We start from the raw sequence: 24,959 nt of genomic DNA, 5'->3' as shown, positions 1-24,959 counted from the left end.
ATCTGGCCATACCCCCCAACATTTCTCCAATGAAAATAGGGACGCCCCCACTCCATACCGTGTTTCCCCCTTTTTAAGACACCGTCTTATATTTATTTTTCCTTAAAAAAACACACTATGGCTTATTTTCAGGGGATGTCTTGTTTTTTTATGGTACAGCAATCTACATTTATTCGATTTTTTTTTTTAAAAAAACGCCCAGATCAGATGGCCCCAAAAAATAAAGACGTGCCGCTACTGCTGCGTCGTTTCCTTCTAAATGCACAACAGAGGAGGCTGCAGAGTCCCAGCCACTTGCAGCGCGATCCTATGGCTCCTAACTCAGAAGAAAGCCCCGTGGAGTTCAGCGGGGCTCTGACAGCCAGGGACCAGCTTTGGCTGCGATCCTGCTGCTGCTGCCGCCGCCGCCGCACACATTTCCCCTGGGGGTAAAGCGCGCCACTGAATGCGCAGGATGGCACTGTGCGCAAGCGAGGGGACGAAAGTTAACTGACCCAAACGGCAGATCCCCAAACCAAAGCGCACAGTCGGATCAAATGCCTGCGCCTCCTTTTGTGCATTGCTTCCTCCCTCCAGCTCCGCAAGAGGGTTAAAGGCAATAGGGCAGCCCAATCCTGTGCAGAGTGAACCTCCATCCGCCCGCGCTTCAGTGTGCGGGACCCGGGAGCGGGAGACGCTGCAGCGAGGAGAAGAGGCAGCGATGGCAAAGGGGGAGGAGGAGGAGGCGGGGGAGGAGGAGGAGGAGGCGGTGGAAGTGGCTTCGGCTTCACCTCCTTTCCTCCCTCGCAAGGCTTCTCAGGAGCCCCGGCGCTAGGCAGAACCTTGGGCCCGGGAGCCGCCGGCCGGCACTCACCAAAGGGAAAGGACCCAGCGTGCCTGCGACGTGCGCTCTGCACCAGGGCCACGATCCTCGCCCCCATCTCCTCCAGCCTCCCTACTCGCCCTTCCATGTTGGATGCCTTGCAGAAACTTCGCTTCTGTAGGTGCAGAGTTGCAGCCGGACGCTGAGTGCCGCTTCCCGGCTCCCCCCCCTGCGGTTTCCCTGCGGTCTGCCTCGATCCGAGGCCAATCAGGCTCCCACATTGCTTCGTTCGATCACCTTGAAAAAAATCAAAGTGGGGAAATGGCGTGGGCGGCCGCCGCTTTTGCTCTCTTTTCATCCAGTTCTTCCTCGTTTTCACTCAGGTTCTTCAGCTTTCCTTTAATTGCTGCTGCTGCCGCCGCCATTGCTATTGTGCTTTTTACAGCAGAGTGGATCCGGCGGCCTGCCGGGTCGGCGCCGATCAGCGCTGCGCTGAGCACCGGATCGAGGAAGTGGCCTGCAGGGTCGGCGCCCAGCAGCGCCACACGGAACACCACCTCCTCAATCCAGCACGGCGCTGCTGGACGCTGACCCTGCAGACCGGCTCCTCGATCCAGCACTCTGCGCGGCGCTGCTGGGCGCCGACCCTGCAGGTAGACCTATGGCTTATTTTCGGGGTATGTCTTAAATTTTACAAAGTTTAAAAATCCTGCCCTGGCTTATATTATGACTACGGCTTAAAAAGGGGGAAACACGGTAATAATTTTACTATTTATACCTCACACATCTTACTGGGTTACCCCAGACACTCTGGGCAGCTTCCAACATACTGTATATAAAAACATAATACAACATTAAACATTAAAAAGAAACTTCCCTACAGGATTGCCTTCAGACTGCTTGCGGGTCAGATAACTCCATACCCTCCAACATTTCTGCAATGAAAATAGGGACATCCTAAGACATTCTGGGATCAAATAAGAAACCGGGATGGCTTTTCTAAATCAGGGATGCCCCTGGAAAATAGGGACACTTGGAGGGTTTGTCTGACCCCCAGAACTCTCATTTCACACTCCTCACTGATCCTGCCTCATACCCCAAGGTTTGGTTTCATAGAATCATAGAACTGGAAGAGACCACAAGGGTCATCTAGCCCAACCTGCTGCAATGCATAAATCTTTTGGCCTTGAACCCATGAACCTGAGATTAAGAACCTTGTGCTCTACCGACTGAGCTATGTTTTTGTTTTTTCCTGCTGGGCTGTGTCCCTGAACTCTAAAAATGTCTCGTTTGTCTGGATAGAGAAGGGTATATGAGAGTATGTGTCTAGAAAGCATGGTCTAGAAAGGTAATATTCACATTTGTTGCTCCGCCCACATTTGTCTCTAGCCCCCCCTCATTTGCATGTGGCCCTCAGTGGATTGCCCAGAAGCGAATGCGGCCCTCAAGCTGAAAAAAGGTTCTCCATCCCTCATCAAATATTCATCCCATGTGTTTCAAATGTACAAAGCATTAGTGCATACCCATATCTATTAAGGCATAGTTAATGGCCATCTGTTATTGATGCTTTAGCTGAGATTCCTGTGTTGCAGGGGGTTGGAACAGATGACCCTTGGGGTCCCTTCCAATTCTACAATACTATCTGTTTTAAGGATGCCCTCTTGTTCAAAGCAAGCAAGAATTGCTTTGCTGTACTTCTGCCTATACCCAAAATAGGAAATAATTGCAGGGACGATGAAAATGTAGGTTCAAACGGTTGCATCCAATGTCACATAAATACTGAAGAGCAACAGGTAAGACATGCAGACACACACACTTTGTTTTGCCCATCCCCTCCAACTCAGGCCTCTTTTGCTCACTTAATCATCTGCCGCTCTGCTTTCTTTAAACTGTGAGCTCCCCTCTGCAGGGCCATCAATTTAATACTTTGCAGGCTGCATCAAGGGTGCTGTAGGAGCAACTCCCCCGAATTTTCTTTTTCCTCTGCACAGGGAGAGGAGAGAGAGAGTGAGGGAGAAGTTATCCACAGGGATCAATTACACACGGGATCAGCTGCTTTTAAAGCCACCAAAGTGCTTAAAGGCAATCAGAACAATGGGCCTCCCAGAAATGGAAAAAAACAGAACGGATGGTTAGCCCACACCCTCACATTCCCACAATGCACCAGCACCCACAAAGGAAGAGGCAAAACATTTCTTTGCACTTTGAAAGCTTAAAATCCAATCTAGCCTTGAGGCAAAGCTAGTCTTCTTCAGTTGGAGGAGGGGGGAGCAGAGTGGCCCCCTCCTACTCACAACATGGTCCAACCCAACCTCCTGTTGCAGAGCAAAGGAAGGAGGAAAACACACTTCCCATCCCAGATGCTTACAGAGCTCTAGATTGGTGCATTTAAATCACTTATATCTTTAGCTTCTCCTGCGCTAGCTATGGTTTTGTTATTTTTTGCACTGGTAATTAGGGGGTGGAACAGATGGCAGAGGGCTCATTTAAAGTAATGCATCCATTAAAACAACCTTTGCTGCCGGGGACTGTGTTCCACAAGGGTTGGCTTTCATTTGGGGTCCAGAGGGAAGAAGGCAGGGGAGAGGAACTGGACTTGGGAAAACAAACAAAACCGAGGCCCCATCTGCACTATATATTCACAGCAGCATCATCATACCAGTTTAAACAGCCGTGGTTCACCCAAAGAATTCTGGGAACTGTAGTTTGCTCAGAGTTGTTAGGAGACCCCTATTCCCCTACAGAGAGCTAAAGAGGGATTGATTGTTAAACCACTCTGAGAATTGTTTATTTATTCATTTGTTTATTTATTTATTTAATAAAAGTTATACACCACTTGATTGTAAAACAACAAAACAACAACAACAACAACCCTCAAAGCAGTTTACAAAAAGATAAAACAATAAAATCAAGAAATTCACAATTGTACTTTAAAACAATTTAGTTAAAATACTAAAACAGATTAAAATTACCTCAACTTTCTAGGCATCTGGGTAGGCTTGTCTAAACAATAATGTTTTCTGCAGGTGTCAAAAAGAGTACAGTGAAGACGCCTGCTTTATCTCAACAGGCCGGGAGTTCCAAAGTGCAGGTACTGCCATACTAAACAATCAAGTTCTTACAAATGAGTAATAGGTATTGTGTGGCATCTGTAGTAGTGCCAATTCCACCAATCAAAGCGGTTGAGTGGGCACATGTGGGGTAAGGAGATTGCGTAGGTAAATTGGCCCCAAGTTGTTAAGGGCTTTATATACCAATAGGAACACCTTGAACTTGGCCCAGTAGCAAATCGACAATCAGTGCAGATCTCTGAGCACAAGTGTTATTCGCTGACGGGGTCTCGCTTCTGTCAGCAATCATGTTGCAGCATTCGGCACTAACTGCAGCTTTCAGATCAAGCGTGAGGGAAGCCCCACATCGCAGTAGTCCAGTCTTGAAGTAACCAACGCATGAACTACTGTGGCAATGCTTTCCTGGTCCAGGAATAGATGTAGCTGTCAAACCAACCACAAGCCGGTAAAAGGCATTTCTAGACCCTGAGGCTACCTGAGCTTCCAGTGGCAGAGCTGGATTCAGAAACACCCTCAAACTGTGAAGCTGCTCCTTCAGGGAGATTGCAACCACTTCCAGGGTAGGTTACTTACCCATTTCTTGGACACTGGAGCTACTCACCTGCAATGCCTCCATCTTGCCAGGATTCAAGCTCAGCTTGTTTCTCCTCATCCATTTCCCTACTGCGTCCAGGCAATGGCCCAGGGACTGCACGGCTTCTCCTGATTCAGATGTAATGGAGAAACAGAGCTGAGCACCATCAGAATACTGATGGCACCTCACCCCAAAACCTCTAAAGACGGCTCCCAATGGCTTCATGTAGGTCTTAAATAGCACAAGAACGGCACACCATAACATAGATGCCACTCTCCCAGTGCTACTTTCTGGACTCAGTCCTGAAGGTAGGACTGGAACCTACAGTGCCGCCAACTCCCATTTCCCAGAGCTGGTCCAGGAGGATACCATAGTCAATGGTATCAAATGCCGACAAGAGATCAAGAAACAGGAGCAAGGTCACACATCCTATTCTCTGCAAAGGTCATCTACCAGGGATACCAAGGATGACTCAGTTCCAGGGCTGGCTCTAGGCAGACCCCTGGTGGCGCGGTGTGCCAGGGCACCGGGCCGGTAGGCCGGGCGCCGCACGGCTTTGCTGCACGGAAACCATGCTGCATCCTGCGAGGGCGGGGGCGCCAGAGCGATCTCCGCCCCTCAGCACCAGGGTGCGCGACCCTCTCGAGACTGCCCTGCTCAGTTCTGTGGCCATGCCTAATCCCAGATGGAAATGGATCTAAACTGTAGCTCTGGGAGGGAAGTAGAGGGTCTCCTAACAACTTTTAGCAAACTACAGTTCCCAGGATTGTTGGGGGAGAGCCATGGCTGTTTGAAGTGGTATGATACTGCTGTAAACTTATAGTGTAGGTGGGGCCTAAGACTTGAATGTATGGAATCCACGCAGACACAAACCCATTCTTCAGCAGCTAATAAACTTTCTACCAGGCTGGCAAGCAGGGGGAGGGGGTGAAAACCACCTACAGAGCCTCTACATAGTTTCAGGGGGCTGTTGAGATCAACTCCCCTGTACCAGCCACTGTTCCTGTATTTTCATCATCATGTGCCTTTTGCTACTGCTCTTAGCTTGCTTTCTACATCACTGGAGCAGTCAGTTTTTGCCCAGCACCCTTTGCTGGCAACCACACCTGGAATTTGGTTTGGAAAATCCCTGAACTAAAAGCAACTTCATTACCAGAGTTATGTGTGCATTAAACAAAATTTTGATCAAAGTTTGCTCCTAGGTAACACTAATTCTGCGGCATTGGGGGGGGGTGTCTGATCACTTTGTACAAATTTGAAAATACTTGCACATATTTGCTTATTTTGGATAGCGTATTTGGCATTTGCTAGCCTAAGCAGAAGAAAAGAAGAGTACTCCAATTTCCACCTTCTTTCTGCTTAGTTCCCTCTGCTACTGCCCAGCACCAGCATCAGGCATTGTCGACACATTTTCAAGCTAGTCATGAGTACTAGAAACCTGATGGAGTTTAAATAAAAAGTAAAGCCAGGACTTTATACGCCCAGAAGGCCAAATGCTAGGCTACCACAGTGCAATCACAGAATAACACACAGTCCCGAGCACTTTCATCTTGATACTAGGGTGCCCAAGATTAGTCAACAGGGAACTCCCAAAACGAAGGAGCAACAGCTCCCAAAATCTCCCACGGAAATCTAGCAGGGGTTAGCGTGCCTTGTTTGGTTGACAAAGAGGGCGCAAGAAACTCAGGTTGCTCTGGATTCATGCAGGATTGCATTGCCACCTTTACCTAACAAAGAAGAATCTGGTGCAAGATCTGCCTGAGCCTGAGGTGAAGGCTTCCATGCCAACTGGCATGACCTAGAAGGAGTCCTGCTAAAAATGCAACAGGGTGGAAAAATAGAGGGTTCCTGTAGTTTTGCAATGACGCTGTTGCGGCAAGGGCAAAGCCAGCCCCCAGGCCTTTAGGAGATGCTTCAGATGTGCAACCACAGCCAGAGACTTTGCAGCATTTCGACAAACCGAGTCAACCGGTAGAACCCACACCAGAGATTTGAGGGGTGTGGTGAAGGGCACTGCCTAGGGGCGACCACAAGGATCCTGCAATCCTTGCCTCTGCCCTCCCCAACCCCAGCCCAACACCCTCCACCTGAGCTCCAGCTCCCACGATGGAAACCTGAGGTAGGCCGAAAAGGAGCAATCACCATTCCAGGCAGCAGCGGCCTCTCCTGTTTCAGGCTCAGATCCCAGGAGAGCTGGGGCAGGCTTTGTTCAGGAATTGGAGAATGGGCCAGAGAAAGAGAGAGAGAGAGAGACATGGTCCCTGCCAATGCTTGTGTTTCACTCTCATGGAATGCTGAGGAGAGGGGAGCGGAGCAGGAAGAGAGCCCCTCCAGCACCCCCCACCCCAAACAAAGGGCTTTGGACAAGGGGAAGTGAGGGAGGGTTGCGGGGTTACAGCTCAGAAGCAGAAGGTATTTGTGCTAGGGTAGGGGTGCAGGATGAAGGCTGGCTTTTGCAAGCAAGTTTTAGTCAACTACAGTACTGGGAATGTAAGGGAATGTGGATATGCACGTGGGGGTAATTGAAGGACTATTAAGTTTGGGGGGCACACTCATCCACATATACACCATGGGTACCTGTTGAGGGGAGCATGTTCATCAGCCCTCCATCCAGAAGAAAGTTCCAGAGAGTAAATTTCAGGGAACTGTATGAAACACACGTATCAAAGGATGCAGCCTTTGCAGGACTGGCGCTGGGAGGTGGGTTTCTCACTACTTAATACCCCTTGCCAAGGCATCTTAGGAGCACAGCACCTTCCCATATACTTCAGTCATCATTGGAGCAATTACCGTCAGCCAAGTCCCATTACTGTAAAGGCAAGTCCACAACGGTCGAACTGCTCTGTGCACCCACTAGGGTTTGGAGGAAAGTCAGCAATGCACAAGGGGATTCCAGGACCTGCTGTTATGTGGCAGAAAACGGCATGGTTCTGCAGAAACCAGCATGAATGAAAAACTGGGGGAATTTCCCTTTGCACATAGGATAAGGCTATTAATGGCTACTAGCCACGATGGCTACATTCTGCTCTGCTTCCACAGGCAGAACAACAAGTTGCTGCTGCTCTCCTTGGGAGCTTCTCATAGACATCTGGTTAGCCATTGTGAGAGGAGAATATTGAACTAGATAGAACCAGCAGGGCTCTTCTCATGCCCTTAATATTGTGCTGAAGGTGGGATCCAGTGCACAGGATCACTTAACACCACCTCCAAATCATTTCTCAACCAACCAAGGCATTAACAGGCACAGAGCAAGTGGGACACTGGAAATGATAGGAAAAGGAAGAGGGTCTGTATTCATGCACCCAGCGACGTGGACCTTGGGCTACAGAACACGGCGTGATAAAAGGGTTTCAGTCTGCTGAAATGATAAAACAAGGCTCTTGGTCATGTTTATGAAGATGCCACTACATTTCCTATACCTGAACCAAAGGAGGAGGGTACTCTTCTCCAGCCATAACAAAACATCCTCTTGCCGGCTTCACAGGGATATGGAATCATGAGTAGAGGTGAGATTTGAAGTACACCTGCATTCCCTTGGAGCCTTTGGAGGAAGGGGCAGGAAGAGAGGGAAACCACATATTTGTGGAGAGCATTTGCTAGCTGGCTGCTCCATCTGTCTGTTTTACACAAGCTTCTTCCTGCACCACTACCCCCTTTTTCAGAGAGAGAGAGAGGAGGATGGAAAGAAGACAATTGGGGAGGGTGGGAAGAAGAGATAAGAGGAGGAGGGAGAAATGAACAGGAAAGATTCCAACCCACCCAGTCCTGTTCAAATATTTAGCATGTGCTTGCTAGGTGTTTCTGCTGCCTTTAGGGTACCTTGCTGTTTGAAGCATCAGAAAGCAAAGAAAAGGAAAAATCGGGGGGGGGGGGAGAAGAGAAAGATACAGAATGGACCAGCAGAGAGTGCGAGAGGAAGCGTTCTGGATTGTGTCCATCACCATTTAATGGCTAGCATTATGAGCACTAAGGAGTACAGATGGGTGCCTGGGGGAGCAGGGGGTTAAGAGCAGAGAGAGAATGACTCCTCAAATTGCACCTGGAAAGCCTCCGAGTTGGGGAGAGGAAGAGAGCAGAGGCCTCCAGTGAGGATTTACACATTGGCTGGAAGGGGGGGTGGGGAGGGAGAAGAGAGGCCTCTGGAATTTACCTTTGATCAGTCAGGCAGAGATGCCAGCCATGTGTTGAGCTGCACACCACTGACCCTGCAGACCCACATACCTTGCGCTCCAGGGAGCCCAGGGATATAGGTAGCAGTTCCCATTCTTGCTCACAAGGAGATGCCAGCTAGGGTTACACTAAGCAGGTCCCTCCAGGCTTGGATCCTGTTCCATTACAGTTCACATCAGGCATTTCAGGAGGACACCGCCCCCACTCACACGCCAGCCTGGCTGCCTCAAAGCAGACACCTCCCTCCTCGCCCCCTCACCTCCGAGTCCTCTTCCCAGCAATCTGTATTCCTCACAGACTCAGCAACCGCACACACAGCTACCTCTGAGCTGCCCAATGGCTCCCGAGTGACCCGGGGGACAGCAGGCAGCTGTGACACTTCAGTAGCCAATGTGAGCAGAAGGACTCTCTGCCTCGGTTTTCTTTTTTTCAACTAGCGCATTAAATGGCACTTTCGGCAAGGGGTGTGTGTTACTGTCTGCCCTTGCTCTCTTTGCCCGCCCCTCATCCCTTCCAGTATGGAATCTGACCCCTCATTCCCAGCTTATTCCTCCAGAGGGTTGTCAGCCATGCAGAGGGTGTTTTATAATAATAATAAAAACACCCCAGTCCAAAATAAGCTTCCTACTTATAAGGGGTCGAGTTCCACTGGTATTTTGGTTGTTTCATGAAGGAAATAGAAGTTGTGAAGGTTTGGAACTGTGCATCTACACTAACTTTGCCTTCAATCTCAAAAAAAATAAAAACAAACATTGAGGACTTCTGGAGGCAGAAAAGAGCAACTGCAACTTCTCCCTCCTTCCAACCACACATAAACTTTTGGTATTGTAGAATTATAACACACAGTCTTGTTGATGCCCGTTCTGAAAAAAACAACATGCAGAGAATTAAAAAGGTAGCCAACCCAATGTCCAAAATATCTGGAGGGCTCTTGCTTGGCAAAGGCTAGTCTAACACAAATCATTAAGGACTAGTGACTTGTTTGTCAGCCCATTCCTTATAATACTCAAATTAATGCAAGCAGAGACTCACGACTATGGTAGTGGGGTTGCAATTGTCCTTCTTGGTCTCCCGCACATGACAACTGCCACATTTTAACAAAGCAAAGCTTGCTTCATGGCTACTATGAAAAACATGCAAGGCAAACTCCTTAACAGACGGCCAGGTGCTTAGGGGGCTGTGCAGCTCAGAAAGGGAATCCACACACCCTCACTGGTTATGTGTTAGAAAGCAATGCTGGCAAGGGAAAGAGCCCACAGGACCAACGGGGCAATGAACACCTTTCCTTAAGGTGCAGCACCACAACAGAACAGAGCACCTAAGTGGCCCACACAAGCCAGCAGACTGCAAAGGAAAACAGAAAGTCCACAACAGAGGCTAAGCAGCCAAAGAAACCAAGAAAAAGAGGGCTAGGGGTACACACAATTGACACCTGGGGCAATGGGATAGCTCAGTCGGTAGAGCATAAGGCTCTTAATCTCAGGGTCGTGTGTTCAAGTCCCACGCTGGGAAAGAGATTACTGCATTGCAGGGGGTTGGACTAGATGACCCTCAGTGTGCCTTCCAACAATTCTACAGTGCTGGAAAGCCTAGGGAAGACACAGCTAGACAACATTACCCACAATGTTGGTGGGATAGGGCCGCAGCTCAGGGATGGAGCACATGCTCTGCATGCAGAACATCCCAGTTTCAATCCCTGCAGAGCCACTGCCAGCCAGTGTAAAACAGGGGCAGCCAATGTAGTGCCCTCCAGATGTTGTAGACTGCAGCTCCCATCCTCCCCAAGTGCTGTCCATGCTGCTGGGGCCAAATAATATGGAGGATTATTATTATTTATTAAATTTATATACCACACTTCATCAAGAGACGACAGGGTGGTTTACAATATAAAACACAAAATGCATTCCATGCTGGCTGCCCAGTGTAGCCAAAACTAAGCTAGATGGACCAGGATGTATATGGAACATAGAGATTAGCAGACCTGCATCTAGTTCCACCAAAGCTCTCATCAACTATGCAGTGCCTTGCCACTAGCCATACTAATGGAGACTCAAATCCTCTACTGTTCTAAGGAAGAGCAGCAAGGATCTCCTCTCTTGTTTGTTGCTATTCTGCTATTGTGTTGTCTTCTCCCTAACATGCTGCTGTTACAACCCACATATCCCCAGCGCCAACCAATACTTTGCACAGCCCTAGGAAAAAACGCCCCACACGATGGGTTTTCTGCCTGTTCCCACCAAAGCCCATTCCATGCATTTGCAGCCCTCGTCAGCCTCTATCCACCCCTTCCACAAACCCAGCCGAATTCTTCCCTCCTTCCCCCTCATCTCTCCACCACTACCATAAATAAACCCTTTTCCACACTTGGCATGTGCCCTCTGCACTCTCGGCTCCTCACCCGCAAAGTTCTACTTATTTAGCCTCTGCTGCTGCTGCTGTTCCTTCAAGCCACCGTGGGTAACAAGGGGGGGGGGACAGGGAAGGAAGGATAATTCCATTTCGATGCCAAAATGCATGAAGCTATGCAAACCAATTGAAGAGCCCAATCTGACAAACCATTAAAGGTCATTGTGATACCCCAAAATGCAACCCCCTTAACACATCACAAACATTCAGACTGCATTGAACAACCTCCCCCTCTGAAATAAGGCAAGCACTAAACGCGATCCGTTTCCAGCATTGGCTAAGAAGCCTACTTACTTTCCCAGGCCTTTGCAGACCATTGATATCAGCTGCTGTTTTATTTTGACTCTGCAATAATGCTGCTGCAATGAGTGATTGCAAAGGTATTCTGATATCTTTTAATATTGCTGCAAGCCACCTCTTGTGGGAGGGGGGTGCTGTTGTTTCTGTAGGAGCTTTTTACACATTTTAAAACAAATAACACAAACACATTGCAAAAAGGGACACAGTGTCAGAAAGAAAGAGCTGCGGCCCCTTAAAAAGAATCTGTACCTTCCAGCTTTTGCAAAAAAGAAAGGAATGCTGGCCACTATTTTTTATTAATTTTACAAAATTGATATACTGTTTACCAGAACAAAAGACCTCTAAGCAGTTTATGCTGGTGTGTGTGTGTATGTATGTATGACTGTTCTATTTCCACTGTTGGAGGTAGTATACCTCCTTACACCAGCTGCTGGGAATCGCAGGTGGGCAAAGTGCTGTCGCACTCAGGTCTGGCTTGCAAGCTTCCCATAGGCATCTGGTTGGCCACTGTGAGAGGAGGATGTTGGACTAGATGGGTCTTTGGCTTGATGCAGCAGGGCTCTTCTCATGTTCTTATGCACCACTGAGTAATTACAGTTGTACCAATTTTTCCTTTCCTGCTAAAAAAGAATGCTAAAAGCAAATGAAGCCACACACAAAATCTCAAAATAATTTTATTTTTATTTTTTTTAAAAGAGAGACAAATATGAATGCAAGCTGAATGGCGGCAAACAGGGTGCAAGGGGAGAAGGACTTGGATTTCAAGGTTGCAGAACAGGCTCTTTTCTCTACCAAGGCAACCTAAACTCATTGTAAAATTCAAATGCTGCTGTTGCGAAATCCACTGATGGAGCTTGTACACCTTCCCTCCTACAACAAAGCAGCATGCAGTTCTTGTTTGCTATCAATTTCTTTGTGCTTGCTTCAGCTGTACACCTTTCTCTTCTCATTATATTCCTACTGGAGTTGTCCGCCTTAAGAGGGCCGTCAGCTTTTGAGCACTGTAGACGTGGGGTGGCGAAATGCCCTCCAGATGCTCATAGACTACAATTCCCATCATCCCCCAACACTGGCCATGCTGACTGAGGCTGATGGGACTTGGTGAAACTGTTGTTCAAAATGCAAGAGTACCCATCTTTTCTCAGAAACAGATTTGCGTTCTCACCCTTGCTATCAAGATACAGACCTTCAATAATGGGAAAAAGTTTGAAGGTGCCCTCTGAGGACAGAGGGCTACATCTTCACTAGAAGTTTTGTGCCTAGCTGTATGATTAATTAATTTATTATTATTATGCTTCTGCTTCAGTGGAGGAAAGCAGATGAGCCCCTGCTTCCTACAATGTATATATCCAGAACTTGTAGGAAAACTTAACATACCGTATTTGCCATGTCCTACCTTGTAATCTCAGAGAACTCTTGATAAACACAGGTCACATCCCCACAGTCTACTTAATGCACCTGGTTTCCACCGCAATAGTCCAGCGAACCATAGCTTACCCTGACAAAGTTGTAATTCTATGCAGCCTTAACAAAACTACAGTTCCCAGGATTCTTTGTGGAAGATCATGTATGATATGCAGGCAGCAAAACAGTACAGTCCTGAAGCGAAATAATGAACCATGCCACTTGAGGCTGTTATGTGTGGGATCATGTTACTGAAGAAAACCCCAAGGAAAATCTCTTTACAGAGTTAAAAAAAAAAAGTCAGAACCTCTCTTTGATGTTAGTTTTTTGTTTGACATGCAGAAATTTCTCCCTCCCACCCCTCAAATATGATATTCCCAGTCCCCTGCAGCCTGAAGCAGTGCAGTCCTTTCAACCCCCTCATTCGACTGCAAAGGTGGACTAGGTCCATGAGCTTTTCAGCCAATGGAGCTGGGTTCCCTGCACATGTGCTAAAATGCTGTGCTCGCCCCACCCCAACTCCACCAGCAAAGTCCCCAGCGGAATTTCAACTTTGCTGTGTATTGCATGTGTTTTCAAAACCCACCTGCTGATCCCATTCACAGTCCCCTTTGAGCAGCAGTGTAACCAAACACCAGCTCCCACATACCAACTGGTGGGTGCCATTTGGGAACAGCCAGCAACCCTTTCCCTTGAGGAACAGGAGCTGCAGATTCTCATGAAACGGCATCTCCGCCATCATTTAGCCAGCACCATCCTACTCTGCTATGCACCTGGATCTACAACACCAGCTGCTTCTCCAAACTCCCTTTCCTGCTAGGGCCGCCCCATCATCCACTCCCATACTGCTCCAAAGCACCACCACATTATCCACCTTTGGGAGCAAATATAGTGAGTCGGATGAACCAATGATCTGACATGACCTAAGGCAGCTTCCTATGTCCCTCTGATCTCACTATCAACATGGAGAAACATCTCTCTTTCTCTCACCCACACCCTTCCCTACCCTGGAACTTCAGTAGAAGATGGTGCAAACACACGCGTATGTTTTTTCCACAGCCTTAGTTCTGTTAGCTGGTGCACTAACCAACAGCGGCTCTCTGAGGTTTCAGGCCCAGATTCTCTCCCAGCCCCACCTGGAGATGTCAGGGATTGAATCAGGGACTTTCTGCATTCATGGCAGATGCTCAACTGCTGAGCTGTGGCCCTTCTCCTAAATCTCATCATCTCAAAGTCACCAGTTCAGATCCCAATGTCATTGCTTCTCAACCTCCTCCTCCCATCTACTGCATGGAGATAATACTGGCCTGCTGTGTTGTATTCAGGTACAGTGAAATAGCTGTGCACTTTCTCCTTTAGAGCAGCTCGGACTCCGAATGACGCTCCCTCCTAAAGGGATAGTCAATGTTGCACTCTCCCCATCAGCCCTGGCCAGCGTGGCCAACAGTCCACCAATGTCTGGACCCCAGCCCAACAACATGTTTGCGATTCCCACTTTATTACATTTTGAAATGTTTGGGTTTTTCCCCCTTGAACATTGATTAAGCTGCCCTGGAAACGTTTATTTAGAGATGTCAATTTATTAACAAAACAATAAGATGCCCAGGCATCAAGGGTTTTAAAATGGGCAGATTGTCTACAGCCTAACTCTACTCTGCTCTGCTGTGGCTGTTGCTTCCACCTGCCTTTAATTATTTTGATGCTGTATTTTGAAATTTTTAATTGATTACTGCATGCTGTAGTTATTATTATTATTATTATTATTATTATTATTATTATTATTATTATTATTACTACTACTACTACTTATTAGGTTTCTTACCCACCAGTTAACATAAGGTCCCAGGGCAGGTTACAGCAATTTGAAAATACCTTATTTTTTTAAAAAAAAGTATAAAACCAATTACAGCCAGTAGAATACACTGTAGCACCTCTGGTATCTTTAGGCTACCTCTGGTATCAGCATATTAAAAGCAGGCTCCCAGTTCAGAAGAATAAAAAGTTTTTAGCTTGATGCTTTGCCTCATGAGCCTGGGGAAGAGGGTGTTCTGTAAATGCAGCCACAGCAGCATAAAAAAAGGCCCTTATCCCGGTCTGCACCTACCTACGGTCATACAGAGGAGGGCCTTCTAAGCAGAACTGAAAGATTAAAACAGGTTCAATGGGGAAAGGCAGCCTGTCAGATGGAGGTCAGGTTACAGCTGGGCTGTATGAACATTAGCCTTGCAGGATCTAGTTTGGTTTTTTATGGGGTCCGCTGTCCAGGGTCTGGAGCAAATCAATGGCTTAAAGCAATGCACAGTTCAGAATTATAGAATTGGGTGCCCCTATGCAGGCACACCCTCAGCCCAGGAAATGAGCTCAGGGCCCTTACGCCCTACAAAATCCACTCCTTGTCTTCCCCTCCCCATGACAGTTATTGCTTTAGCAGCACAATTCAGGAATACGACGAGTCTTCTTGTGGTTGCTTTGGAAGTCCATATCCGATTTACCCCAGATCATTACCAGGATATCCCGATCTCTATTTTGCCTACCTCTGGGCTACAATGAAAGATTCACCTAGGCCTGAAGCATCTCCGACTGACACCCATGCATCCTTTTCTCAAAATACACCCAAGTACAAGACAGTAACCACAATTTTCTACAGACAGCAAGTGACGCCATCCATCCATCCCCCGCTCTCTCTCTTTTTTAAAGGCCTCATAATTACAGCAATTATTTACTACAGTAATTACAGCTTAGGGAAGAAACAGAAGTGAAGTAGTTATGGGGCAAAATAATTCAGATACAACTACTTTGGGTTTAAAACAACATCAACAAAAGAACAACATGAACATATCCTGAATCCTGCTCTATTAACCTCTTAGCTGGTGTCATCTCCTGAAGTTCATATGGCACTGCATGGACACAATGTCAAAGGAGAAACAACATACCAGTAGTATTGCCAGGGCCGATCCTACCATTAGGCAGAGTGAGGAGGCTGCCTCAGGCAGCTGATTTTGAGTGTAATGAAGGGACAGCAAATTGCTGGATACTTAATTTATTGTTTTTGTATTTTTACTGGCAGGGAGGGGGGAGAGGTGCTTGTGGGGTTTTCTGCCTTGTGACAAAATAACTTGGCTGCCCTTGGATGCTATGCACCTTGACTCAGGTGGGCGAGGGGCACCATTTGATTCTCTGCCTTAGGCAGCAAAATATCTTGGGCCAGCCCCAAGTATTGCTCCCTGGGATGTCTAATACAAAGATATGGCCCGGGCTTCAAGATGCCAAAACTTCTTATACAAGAAGAGCTGGAAGATTTAAAAGTTAATCCCAGCCATGTCTACTCAGAAGTAAGTCCTGCTGAATTCAATGGGGCTTATTCCCGGGTAGGTAGGGTTCACAGTTCAGCTTTAGTGTATTTTACCCTGAAAATAATTAATACTTTACAAACATTTTGTGGAAATATGCCTAGAGACGGGATTTTTGTTTTGGGACCAAGTGCTGTAAAACTTGCCAGAAAGGATATCTATTTTTTTTTATTCAGACCAAAAAAACTAGAAAAGCTAACAAAACCAAGATAACACCTTAATACCAATTTCATTAGAGGTCTATCCTTTCCTTCCTCTAACATAGAGTTTCCCAAACCTGGATCTCCAGCTGCTTTTGGACTGCAGCTCCCATTATCCATAGCTAGCAGAAGCAGTGGTCACGGATGTTGGGAATCATAGTCCCAAACCAGCTGAAAACCCAAGTTTGGGAAACCCTGCTATAACGTAAGGATGGGGAACCTCTGGCCCTCTGGAGGCTGTTGAACTACATCCCCCACCATCCCTGACTATTGGCCATGGAGGGCTAAAATTTTCCCACCCTTGCTCCAATAAAACAGGCACCAGAGATGCATCTGCTCAGGAGTCACAGCCAACTGGTCCTTTCCAACTCTACAGTTCTATGATTCTATGATACCTCCCGGTTCATTCCTGATGTAGGATACTTAAGTTTTGGTCAGCTAGTGGAAGCATGAATTGTCCCTGCAGAGAAACATTCCACCTGATTCAAACCAAGCCAAAACAGACCCCAAATCCAACTTAAAATAAGCACCACCTAAACACATACTATGCTGCATGACTGATACTGGAACTAGGCATGCAAACTTTAGATCCAGTTAGACTCTGGAGCTTTAACACCCCATAAAGCATCATGGGAAAGGCAAATACCTTTTTGCCCCAAGACACCTGCTGTTTGCTTGCTGCTAGCCACATAGACTGGCAAGGGTCTGCAGCAGTGCATGTATCTTGGGAGCACCAAGTCAATGCTCTCAATCCCTGGACTGATACCTAGATGGGTATCGAACGTAAGGGATATAGCTCAGCAGCAGAGTTGCCTTGCATGCAGAAGATCCCAGGTTCAGTCCCTAGAATCTCCAAATAGGACTGGGAGGGACTCCTGCCTGAAATCCGCTCAGTTAGTATAGAAAATATTGAGCTTGTTGGACCAATTGTTTGACTCAGTATAAAGGTGGCAACCTATGTTAGCTAGCCTTGATAAGACTGCTACCTTCTCTGTGGAACAGCAGAAAAGATGAATTCCAAAGCACCAAGGCTGAAGCCAAAGCTGATTCTTTTCAGAGAGCATGCATAGAATTAGCCACAAATGCTTTTGTAACAGGCACTGGAGCCAAAGACTCCAGTAGGAAGAGATGTTGTTCAGTGGCATAGGATCTGCTTGAATGCAGAAGGTCCCAAATTCAATCCCTGGCATCTCCAGGTAGGGCTGGGAGAGACTATTGCCTGAAACCCTGCCAGCCAGCATGTGGACCAAACTGAGCTTGATGACCAATGGTTTGAGTCAATATAAAGCAGCTTCCTGAGTTCCTATAACTCTAGGAGCACCCAAAAGCCTGGTTGCCTGCTAATTTGCAAAAGAAATGCCAGTAGACAGATATATTTAAACTAGCATTTTACTGTAAAGGGAAACAATTGTAAGCAAATACATCTGCATACATTTATATGTTGTGGTAGAATGCACCACATATTAAAGTTTTGTGTTCTAGTGTGCATCTCAGAGAAATCCACAATTTGATGCACTTGACACTAGAGACTGAGCTCAAGAAGAGGTTGCCCCTTTTGACAGAGGTGTGTAGGTTAGGCATGGAAAGAGACCTGGGTAATAACCCTCAACTCATTTACAGTGAATAAGCCACACGGAAGATAATGGGATTTGCTTCCAAGTAAATTTGCATCAGATTCGTGGCCTACAGTTCTTGTGAATGACTCAAGCAGGGGAGATGTCATCACTAGGAATAAACATGCAGTTATTACACCCATGCACTGGGGCTTTTCATCACAACGATCTGTGCAACCCACTAGCACATGCTCACATCCAACAACATGGGATACTCATTTGTTCAGAGGATCATACAAGTTCAAGAATCTTGTATCTTGTCTCCCATAACCTCATCACACATGCAGCGTGAATCATGGTGACCATATTCATGCTACACCACAAACAAAGCAGACAAAACGCTAATACGTCAATGGCCTGAAGAACACTGTCAGTTTCCATGCACCATGGCAGATTTTGCATTGTTGTTGTTGCTGTTTTTTAAAAAGTGTGACTTAACTTTTTGAAGTGGATGCTGAACTCTTAACAAAACCCCACTGTGAACTTTGGAGGGGACGGCGGTAAGATAGGAGCACAGGAAGCTGCCATATACCAAGTCAGACCATGAGCCCACCTAGCTCAGTATTGTCTACACTGATTGGCAGCGGCTATCCAGATCTTCAGGCAAGGTTCTCTCCTGGTCCCACTTGGAGATGCCAGTGATTGAACTAGGGTTCCCCTGCATGCAAAGCAGATGCTCTACCACAGAGCTACAATGCTTCCCAAGATGAAGAATACGTACACCACAAGTCTCCAACTATCCAGAATATTACTATACACTACTACTTTTTTTTTAAAGGTCACGTTTGAATGACAGAACTTGATTAGTAGATTCAAAAGCATAAAGCAAATTAGACTATCAAGAGCATCCCCCTTTGCCAGGACTGGCAACATGCATGATGAGAATCTTGCAAGTCCATGGATGCAGATTATCCAAACTGACTAAATTTAACCCCCTTCTCCTAGAAGGAAAAACGCACACATGCAAACATGAAAATAGAAACAGTCCTCCTCCTCCCCTCTGTTATCTGTTGCTCCAAAGAAAGAAGGGCGGAATCATCAAATGAGGAACTTTTTAACCACCACCAGAATCTTTTAAACTTTTTAACCACCACCAGAATCCCTAATCTCCATGATAGGGACATTCTCAGTCCAGAGAGAAAGTAAACATACTCCTCTTCCTCATGTATCACCCAAATGAATTCCTACCATAAAACAAGATGGGACAGAAGCTTCAAGTAGTGGGTTTGGAGCACTATTAAGGGTGACAGACAAACAGGCCTAGCTCGATGGTTGGTATGATCTACTAGGTAGGTCTCCTGAACTTTCCTGCAAATTCGGCCTCTGGTTTATTAGTGTGCACTGTCTCAAGTCGCTCTGGCCTTGCTCTCACTCTTCCACCACATCAGTGCAACTTTTTTAAAACAAAAAAGCCCATCTTTATTTAACCTTATTTCCAATGACAAGAGGTTCCCATTCTGTTAGTTCCCCTTGCTGTTTGAACTGATGAATTGGCCCTGAAGCAGCTTGAAACATCTCTGCTCAACTCCTCCTTGGGATTTGTTTTAACAGGTAAGATAGTTCTAATCCTGGCTGAGAGAGCCATGGTATCCTGTGAAGTTCATGGCACTGACCAACCAACAGGTGACCACACAGAAGGCTCCTACAAAACGGAGACCTGTTCTAAAATTAAACAACCTCCCCCAACCTGGTGGCTTCCAGGTGGTTTGTTAGGACTACAACTCCCATGATCCACTGATCACACTGGCTAGGGGTTGATGAGAGTTGTAGTCCCAAATAAACACCTGGAGGGCACCAGGTTGAGCGGGAAGGCTGCTTCAGCACTTCAGCTAAAAGTTCCACAGGAAGGCCTGTTGCCCAGAGGAGTCGTTCATCACAAGCTGGAATACAGGCCAGAGGTGTTTTTAGACTGAGATTCCCAAACCACTCAGCACTCTTCATCCCCCTCACATTCTTGCCAGAGCATGCACCCAGGGCAATATGACCTGGACATTATTCCACACAGCTAGAACCATGCCTTCGGACAAGGCCTTGACGTACGCACCCCAAGCAAACAGGAAGTAGCTTCCCCACCATCACCCCTATTCCCAGGCCCCCATTCCTCAGTCCCAGATCGCATTACAAGCACAGTCTTCCCCACAACACAAACCTGTTTATCAAGACACTGATCTCTTTCTCTGTCTCCCTCTCTCTAGCGCTTTAGAGGCTCCGTTTCCACTCGGCTGACACACTCTATTTATAGATGCTTACCATTCTCCCAGATCTTTCTTCAGGATCTCAGCAGAAATAGACCGCCCCCAGGTCCCTGAAGCCTCTCTCCGAGGCAGCTAGGGCAAGGACTCCAGCCAGCCAGCCCCCCTCTAGGCCACCCATAACTTTCCGCATACTTCAATCTCCTTGTCTCTGCCCGGCTCCTGTTCCAAAATGTTCCATTATGCCCTTGCCTCTGCCCAAGGCACAAACTAGTCCCCCTTCAGCAAGCCTTTTCAGGCTTCCAGTTGCAATCTATATCTCTGGCACGCAGCCCCTGGGACGTCCATAGTCCTGTCCTCAGGTACACCACTGTTAAAGAGAAAGAGAGAGAGAAAGGCGGTGTCACTTAACTGAAAAAAATATATGGCAAGAGCAGGTTTTGACTCTTTCTCAGGGCAAAACTGGCCTAAAGACAGTCACAAGCAGAAACACACACACAGTGTGTTTGGGCTCATTTAGGGCACAGAGGTGCAACTGAGTAAAGCTTGAATTTGTGGCACACCGTCCCATGCAGTCCAGTGGATCATAGCTGAATGGCACAGCCTCCACTTTGCATGCAGAAAGTTCAATCCCCCGTACCTCTAGGTAGGGCCGAAAGCGACATCTGCCTTAAACCCTGGAGAGCAGCTGCCAGTCAGGGCAGACGATACTGAGCTAGGTAGACCAGCAGCCTGACTCAGTAGAAGGCAGCTTCCTATGTTGCAGTGAGCATACGAAGCTGCTTCCTACAGATCCAGACCACTGGCCCACCTAGCCTAGCAACATCTTATACCACAGTGAGCGTTAGTCTCGCACAGAGGTCTTTTGCCACCCAGAGATGCAAGATCCTTGTAACAGGAGCTGCCGAGGGCCTTCTGCACGCAAGGCATGTGCTCTACCAGCAGAGTGAGGGCCCCTCCCCAGTGGGATGTTTCTTGGCATAAACAGTAAGGAGACACCTAGGAGCTCATTAAAAGCAACTCCACATGTACATCAACCTCCAAACAGAGTGGCTGAGGATTTGCTTTATAACCTGGTAAAGAACTTGAGAATCCAGCTTCAGGACCCTCCCGTTTCCACCATGACCGGCACTCTCTCGTCACATGCCACTGAACTCAGTCCAGCTGGGGGTGAGAGAACAGACATGTCAAGTCTTAGGCAAGTGAGAAGTGTTCAGACACAGCTCTCCCTTGTTAGTGAAACTTTCTCAATGCAAAGCTATGTCAACAGACCTTGACAACCAAAACCTCAAAGGCTTAATTCAACTATCGCCCAGTGCACCTCATCAGCCAAATTGTTGCAGCTAATTTATTCCTGCATGGACCCAAGCGTTTTGATTTAGCTTGCTCTGCGAGACAAAGTAGAATATCTAAAGGCAGGAGGAGGAGAATCCACCCCCCAGAAAGAAGGCGAACTCAATTCTCTCCCAGGATGTTTACAAGCCCCACACATCAGACTAAGATTTCCCCATAGAGTTAGACGCAAGCACCAAGAAGATGGTTGTAAAGGCTACAGTCCTATGCACATTTACTTGAGAGTAAGTTCTCCTGAGTTCACATGCATAGAACTTTAGTGCTCAAAATACCAAATTTAAGAAAAGAAAATGACATTCTTTAAGAGAGAGATTGGATAGCCTTGGGGCTTCCCCCCCCCAAACAGGAAATTCATCTGTGCAACAACACACACACACCAGTGTAAGCTGCCTAGAGCTCTTCCAAGGAAGGGAAGGATAAACGAGGTGATCAATAAACAGACACCACACCACGCTTCAGATGCCTTGCCCCATTTTGGCAGGAAGCAAAGTAATTAAGAAGGCTCTGCACAAAATTATAGACTCAGGCTGCAATTCTATGCATGCTTACCTGCAAGTAAGACCCACTGAAGGTGAGAGAACTAACAAAAATATGTTTTGGGGTTGCACCGCTTCTCCCCCTCACACACACTCAGCTGGCACATTAGAGCTTTAAAGGGAATCGGTCAGGAACTTCGGTGTCTTCCTTCATTTGATTTAAGCTAGAAACCACCTGCCTTCTAGTGGACAGAACCCTGCTTGGCAGCTGTCACTCAGCACCCCACTCCACACACACACACACACACACACACTTGTATGGAGGAAAGAAAAAGGTTACCGGTATCCCCAAGTGCTTTATTCTGCCTACTGAAAGAATTGCATTCTTCACACCACCAATTTATTTGCGTGTCCGAGGCAACTGCGCTACAGGTCCGGTTCTCGCCCGCACCCCCATAGCTTGCCAACAAACCCCACGCTACTGAGGAGGACCTGTTTTGCAGGATCTTCCTCTTCCACCACCGTGACCCTTCACCTCTTCCGCCCCCCCTCCCTTCTTGCGATCGATGGGTCCCTTCGCAAACTACCGCCACGGTGATCTTGGAGAGGGGTGCCGCGGGGAGGTGGGGAGCGCACGAGAGAGAAAACAAACTCTACAGAGGAGAGAGGACGCAACTTCAGCCTTTCTTTCCCAGGGAGGTTCCGCAGGGCGCTTCCGTCCCCAGTTGCGCCTCCCCGCCAGTCCCCACATGCTGAAATAATAAGGGATTGTTTGCCTTCCACTCCCCCCCAGAACTCCTTCCTTTTTCAAAGCATCTCCTCCTCCTCCCCTCCTCACCCACCGCCTCCCTCTAGTCTCTTCCAGTGCCCCCCCCCCTGCGCCAGTAAACAGATCCGCTTACTCCGAGCCTTCTCAAATGCAAACCCTCCTTTGCTTTTTGCATCGCGCAACCCCCACCCCCATCTGCATGTGCGAAGCCAGATTAATGTTTACACCTAAAGCGATTTAGGGAGCAATTTAAAGGGGGGGGAGAGAAAAGAAAGTGGCGGCTGGTGATCAGCACATTGCATTGGGGGGGGGGACAACTGAAGAGGAATCTCTTCGGAAAGGAGAAAGAGGGAGGGAGCGAAGGCAGGAAATAAAAAGAAACAACCTTTTTTGCGCTTCAAGTGTCTTGCTCCAACTGCCAAGGTTTTGCTCACACTGGTTGAGACAAAAGGCTGCTTCATACGGACTACACACCAGTTGGCTTTTTTATATATATATAAAAAACTCAAATCATTTCTTGCTTCCCTCCGCCGCCGCCTCCCCCCCCCACCCCTCTTTCCAACCCCATTGATACTTTGCTGCGCCCACATGCACGCTGTGGAGCTGTGGGTGGACTGGGGGTGTTCCTCTCCCCCCTCCCAAGCCTTGTTTTTTATATATAGAAAAATCAGAACTAGGGTGGGAAAGGAAATTCGGTAGCCATCAGGCATCCTGCGCTGGGGGGGGGGGGCGGGCGGGCGGTGGATTTGGGGGTGGAGGTCGCCAGAAACAAACACATAAATTTTAAAATAAGAGGGAGGGTTGGAGATCTATTCCTTTTGGAGCAAGGGCTCTGTGGTGGTGGGCAAGGGCTGGACGAGAGAGAGCGCGGAGGAGAGAGGAGAGGGCGCATCGCCCGAGTTAACTCACCAGCCTGCTGCTGCTGTGGGGATCCGATCCCTTCGGCGGCGGCGGCGGCTGCCTTTCGGGAGAGACTTTTTTCCTCCAGAGGAGAGGGCTCCGCGCTGCCGGGGAGACTGCCCGACCCTTCGGCGCCACTGCCAACCTTCAGCGACAGCATATTCATCGCCTCTTTGGCCGATCACATTATCCTCACGCAACTCTGCTGGACATGACTCTACGACGCCTCCTCCTTTCCCCCCTCCCCACTCTCGCTCGCTCTCCTCCTTTCTTTCTTTCTTTCGTTCTTTCTTCCTCCGTCTCTTTTGCCTCCTTCCCTTCCTTTCAAACACGCCACACAAAAGAAAAAGCCAGGAGGAGGGGTAGGAAGGAAAATATGCAAGGCTGGGAGAATTTGCGCTCTCGCTCTCTCTCGAGCTCCCTGTGTCTTTTTCTCTTTTCCCCCCTCCCTACTCTCTCCACCCCCTTCTCTCTTTACTGCTGCTGGCTGGGAGGGGGGCGAAGGAAACGAAGACAAACCAGACCCTTGACTGTTTCTCCCTCTTTCTCTCTCTCTCTTTTGCTGCTGCTGCTCAGCTGGTGCTGGTGGCGATTTCCCTCCCTTCTCGCCGCCTCCTCCTTTTCTCTCGCCTCCTCTCCTGCCGCTTTGCTGCTTTGCTTTTGCTCGCAGAAAGGGGGAGGGAAGGGAAAAAAGCTGGCTGAGGCTCCCCTCGGCTCCAGCTCCTTAAGAGCTGCTGTCGCTGCCTTGGCTGCCTCCGAAGCTCTCTGCTTACCTTCGCTTGTCAGCGGCAGGAGCAGCATCCGGAACCCCAGGGAGAGACCCGCAAAGCATCCTGGGGGGTGTAGTTCTTTCTGCTAGAAAGGGGAGGGTGAGGGAGGGAAGGTGGTGGTAACAGCAGCAGCAGCAGAAGAGGACGACGACTTTAAAGGGGCGGGATGGACGCTGGTGGGCTGCGCAAAGCGTGGCAGCTTTGCTTCGGATCCCTTCTTCTATGTTGCGGTTCCAGCTTGCATGCAACCACAATGATGCGGGAGAGGGCTGGCGAGCAGGGGGCGGGGGTGAGGGAAGGTTACAAGCAAAGCGGCTGCACGATCCTCCATGGGGGCCTGTGCGTGTGGGTGGAATGCAACACTTGTTGGGGTGTGACGCCAGCTCTCCCCCCTGGATCCAGGCATGATTTGAGGTAGATTTAGAAAAATTAAAACCAAAAACCCCCCTTTCCATTGCATCCTGCATGACTCGAATCGCTCCCCTCCCCGCAAAAAAAAGAAAGAAAGATCAGCTGCAACTTCTCTCCCCATCCCTTACCCTGGTGCCTGACTTAAGGAAAGTTTGGGCCTTCTGTATAGTATTTTTATCCATGCACAATATGCCCATT

The 24,959-nt window shown here is 48.0% G+C and overlaps 1 protein-coding gene across 2 annotated transcripts in view; it reads right to left on the bottom strand.

The window, feature by feature from the left end:
* Positions 1-24,377, bottom strand: part of AHDC1 (AT-hook DNA binding motif containing 1) — a 202,885-nt gene extending 178,508 nt beyond the window's left edge. Inside the window, exon 1 of one of the 2 annotated variants that reach the window (XM_035118273.3) lies at positions 23,590-24,377. In XM_035118273.3, the coding sequence (XP_034974164.2) occupies positions 23,590-23,746 (157 nt within the window). In that variant the 5' untranslated portion in view covers positions 23,747-24,377. The remainder of the gene's footprint in view (positions 1-23,589) is intronic. The other variant, XM_088672385.1, reaches the window with a different exon arrangement.
* Between the last annotated feature and the right edge of the window lie 582 nt (positions 24,378-24,959).

The sequence above is a fragment of the Zootoca vivipara genome, chromosome 6 (assembly GCF_965207765.1).
Source record: "Zootoca vivipara chromosome 6, rZooViv2.hap1.1, whole genome shotgun sequence".
NCBI lineage: Eukaryota > Metazoa > Chordata > Lepidosauria > Squamata > Lacertidae > Zootoca > Zootoca vivipara.
Note: the sequence above shows the minus strand (reverse complement) of the source record. Positions and strands in the feature narration are given on the sequence as shown.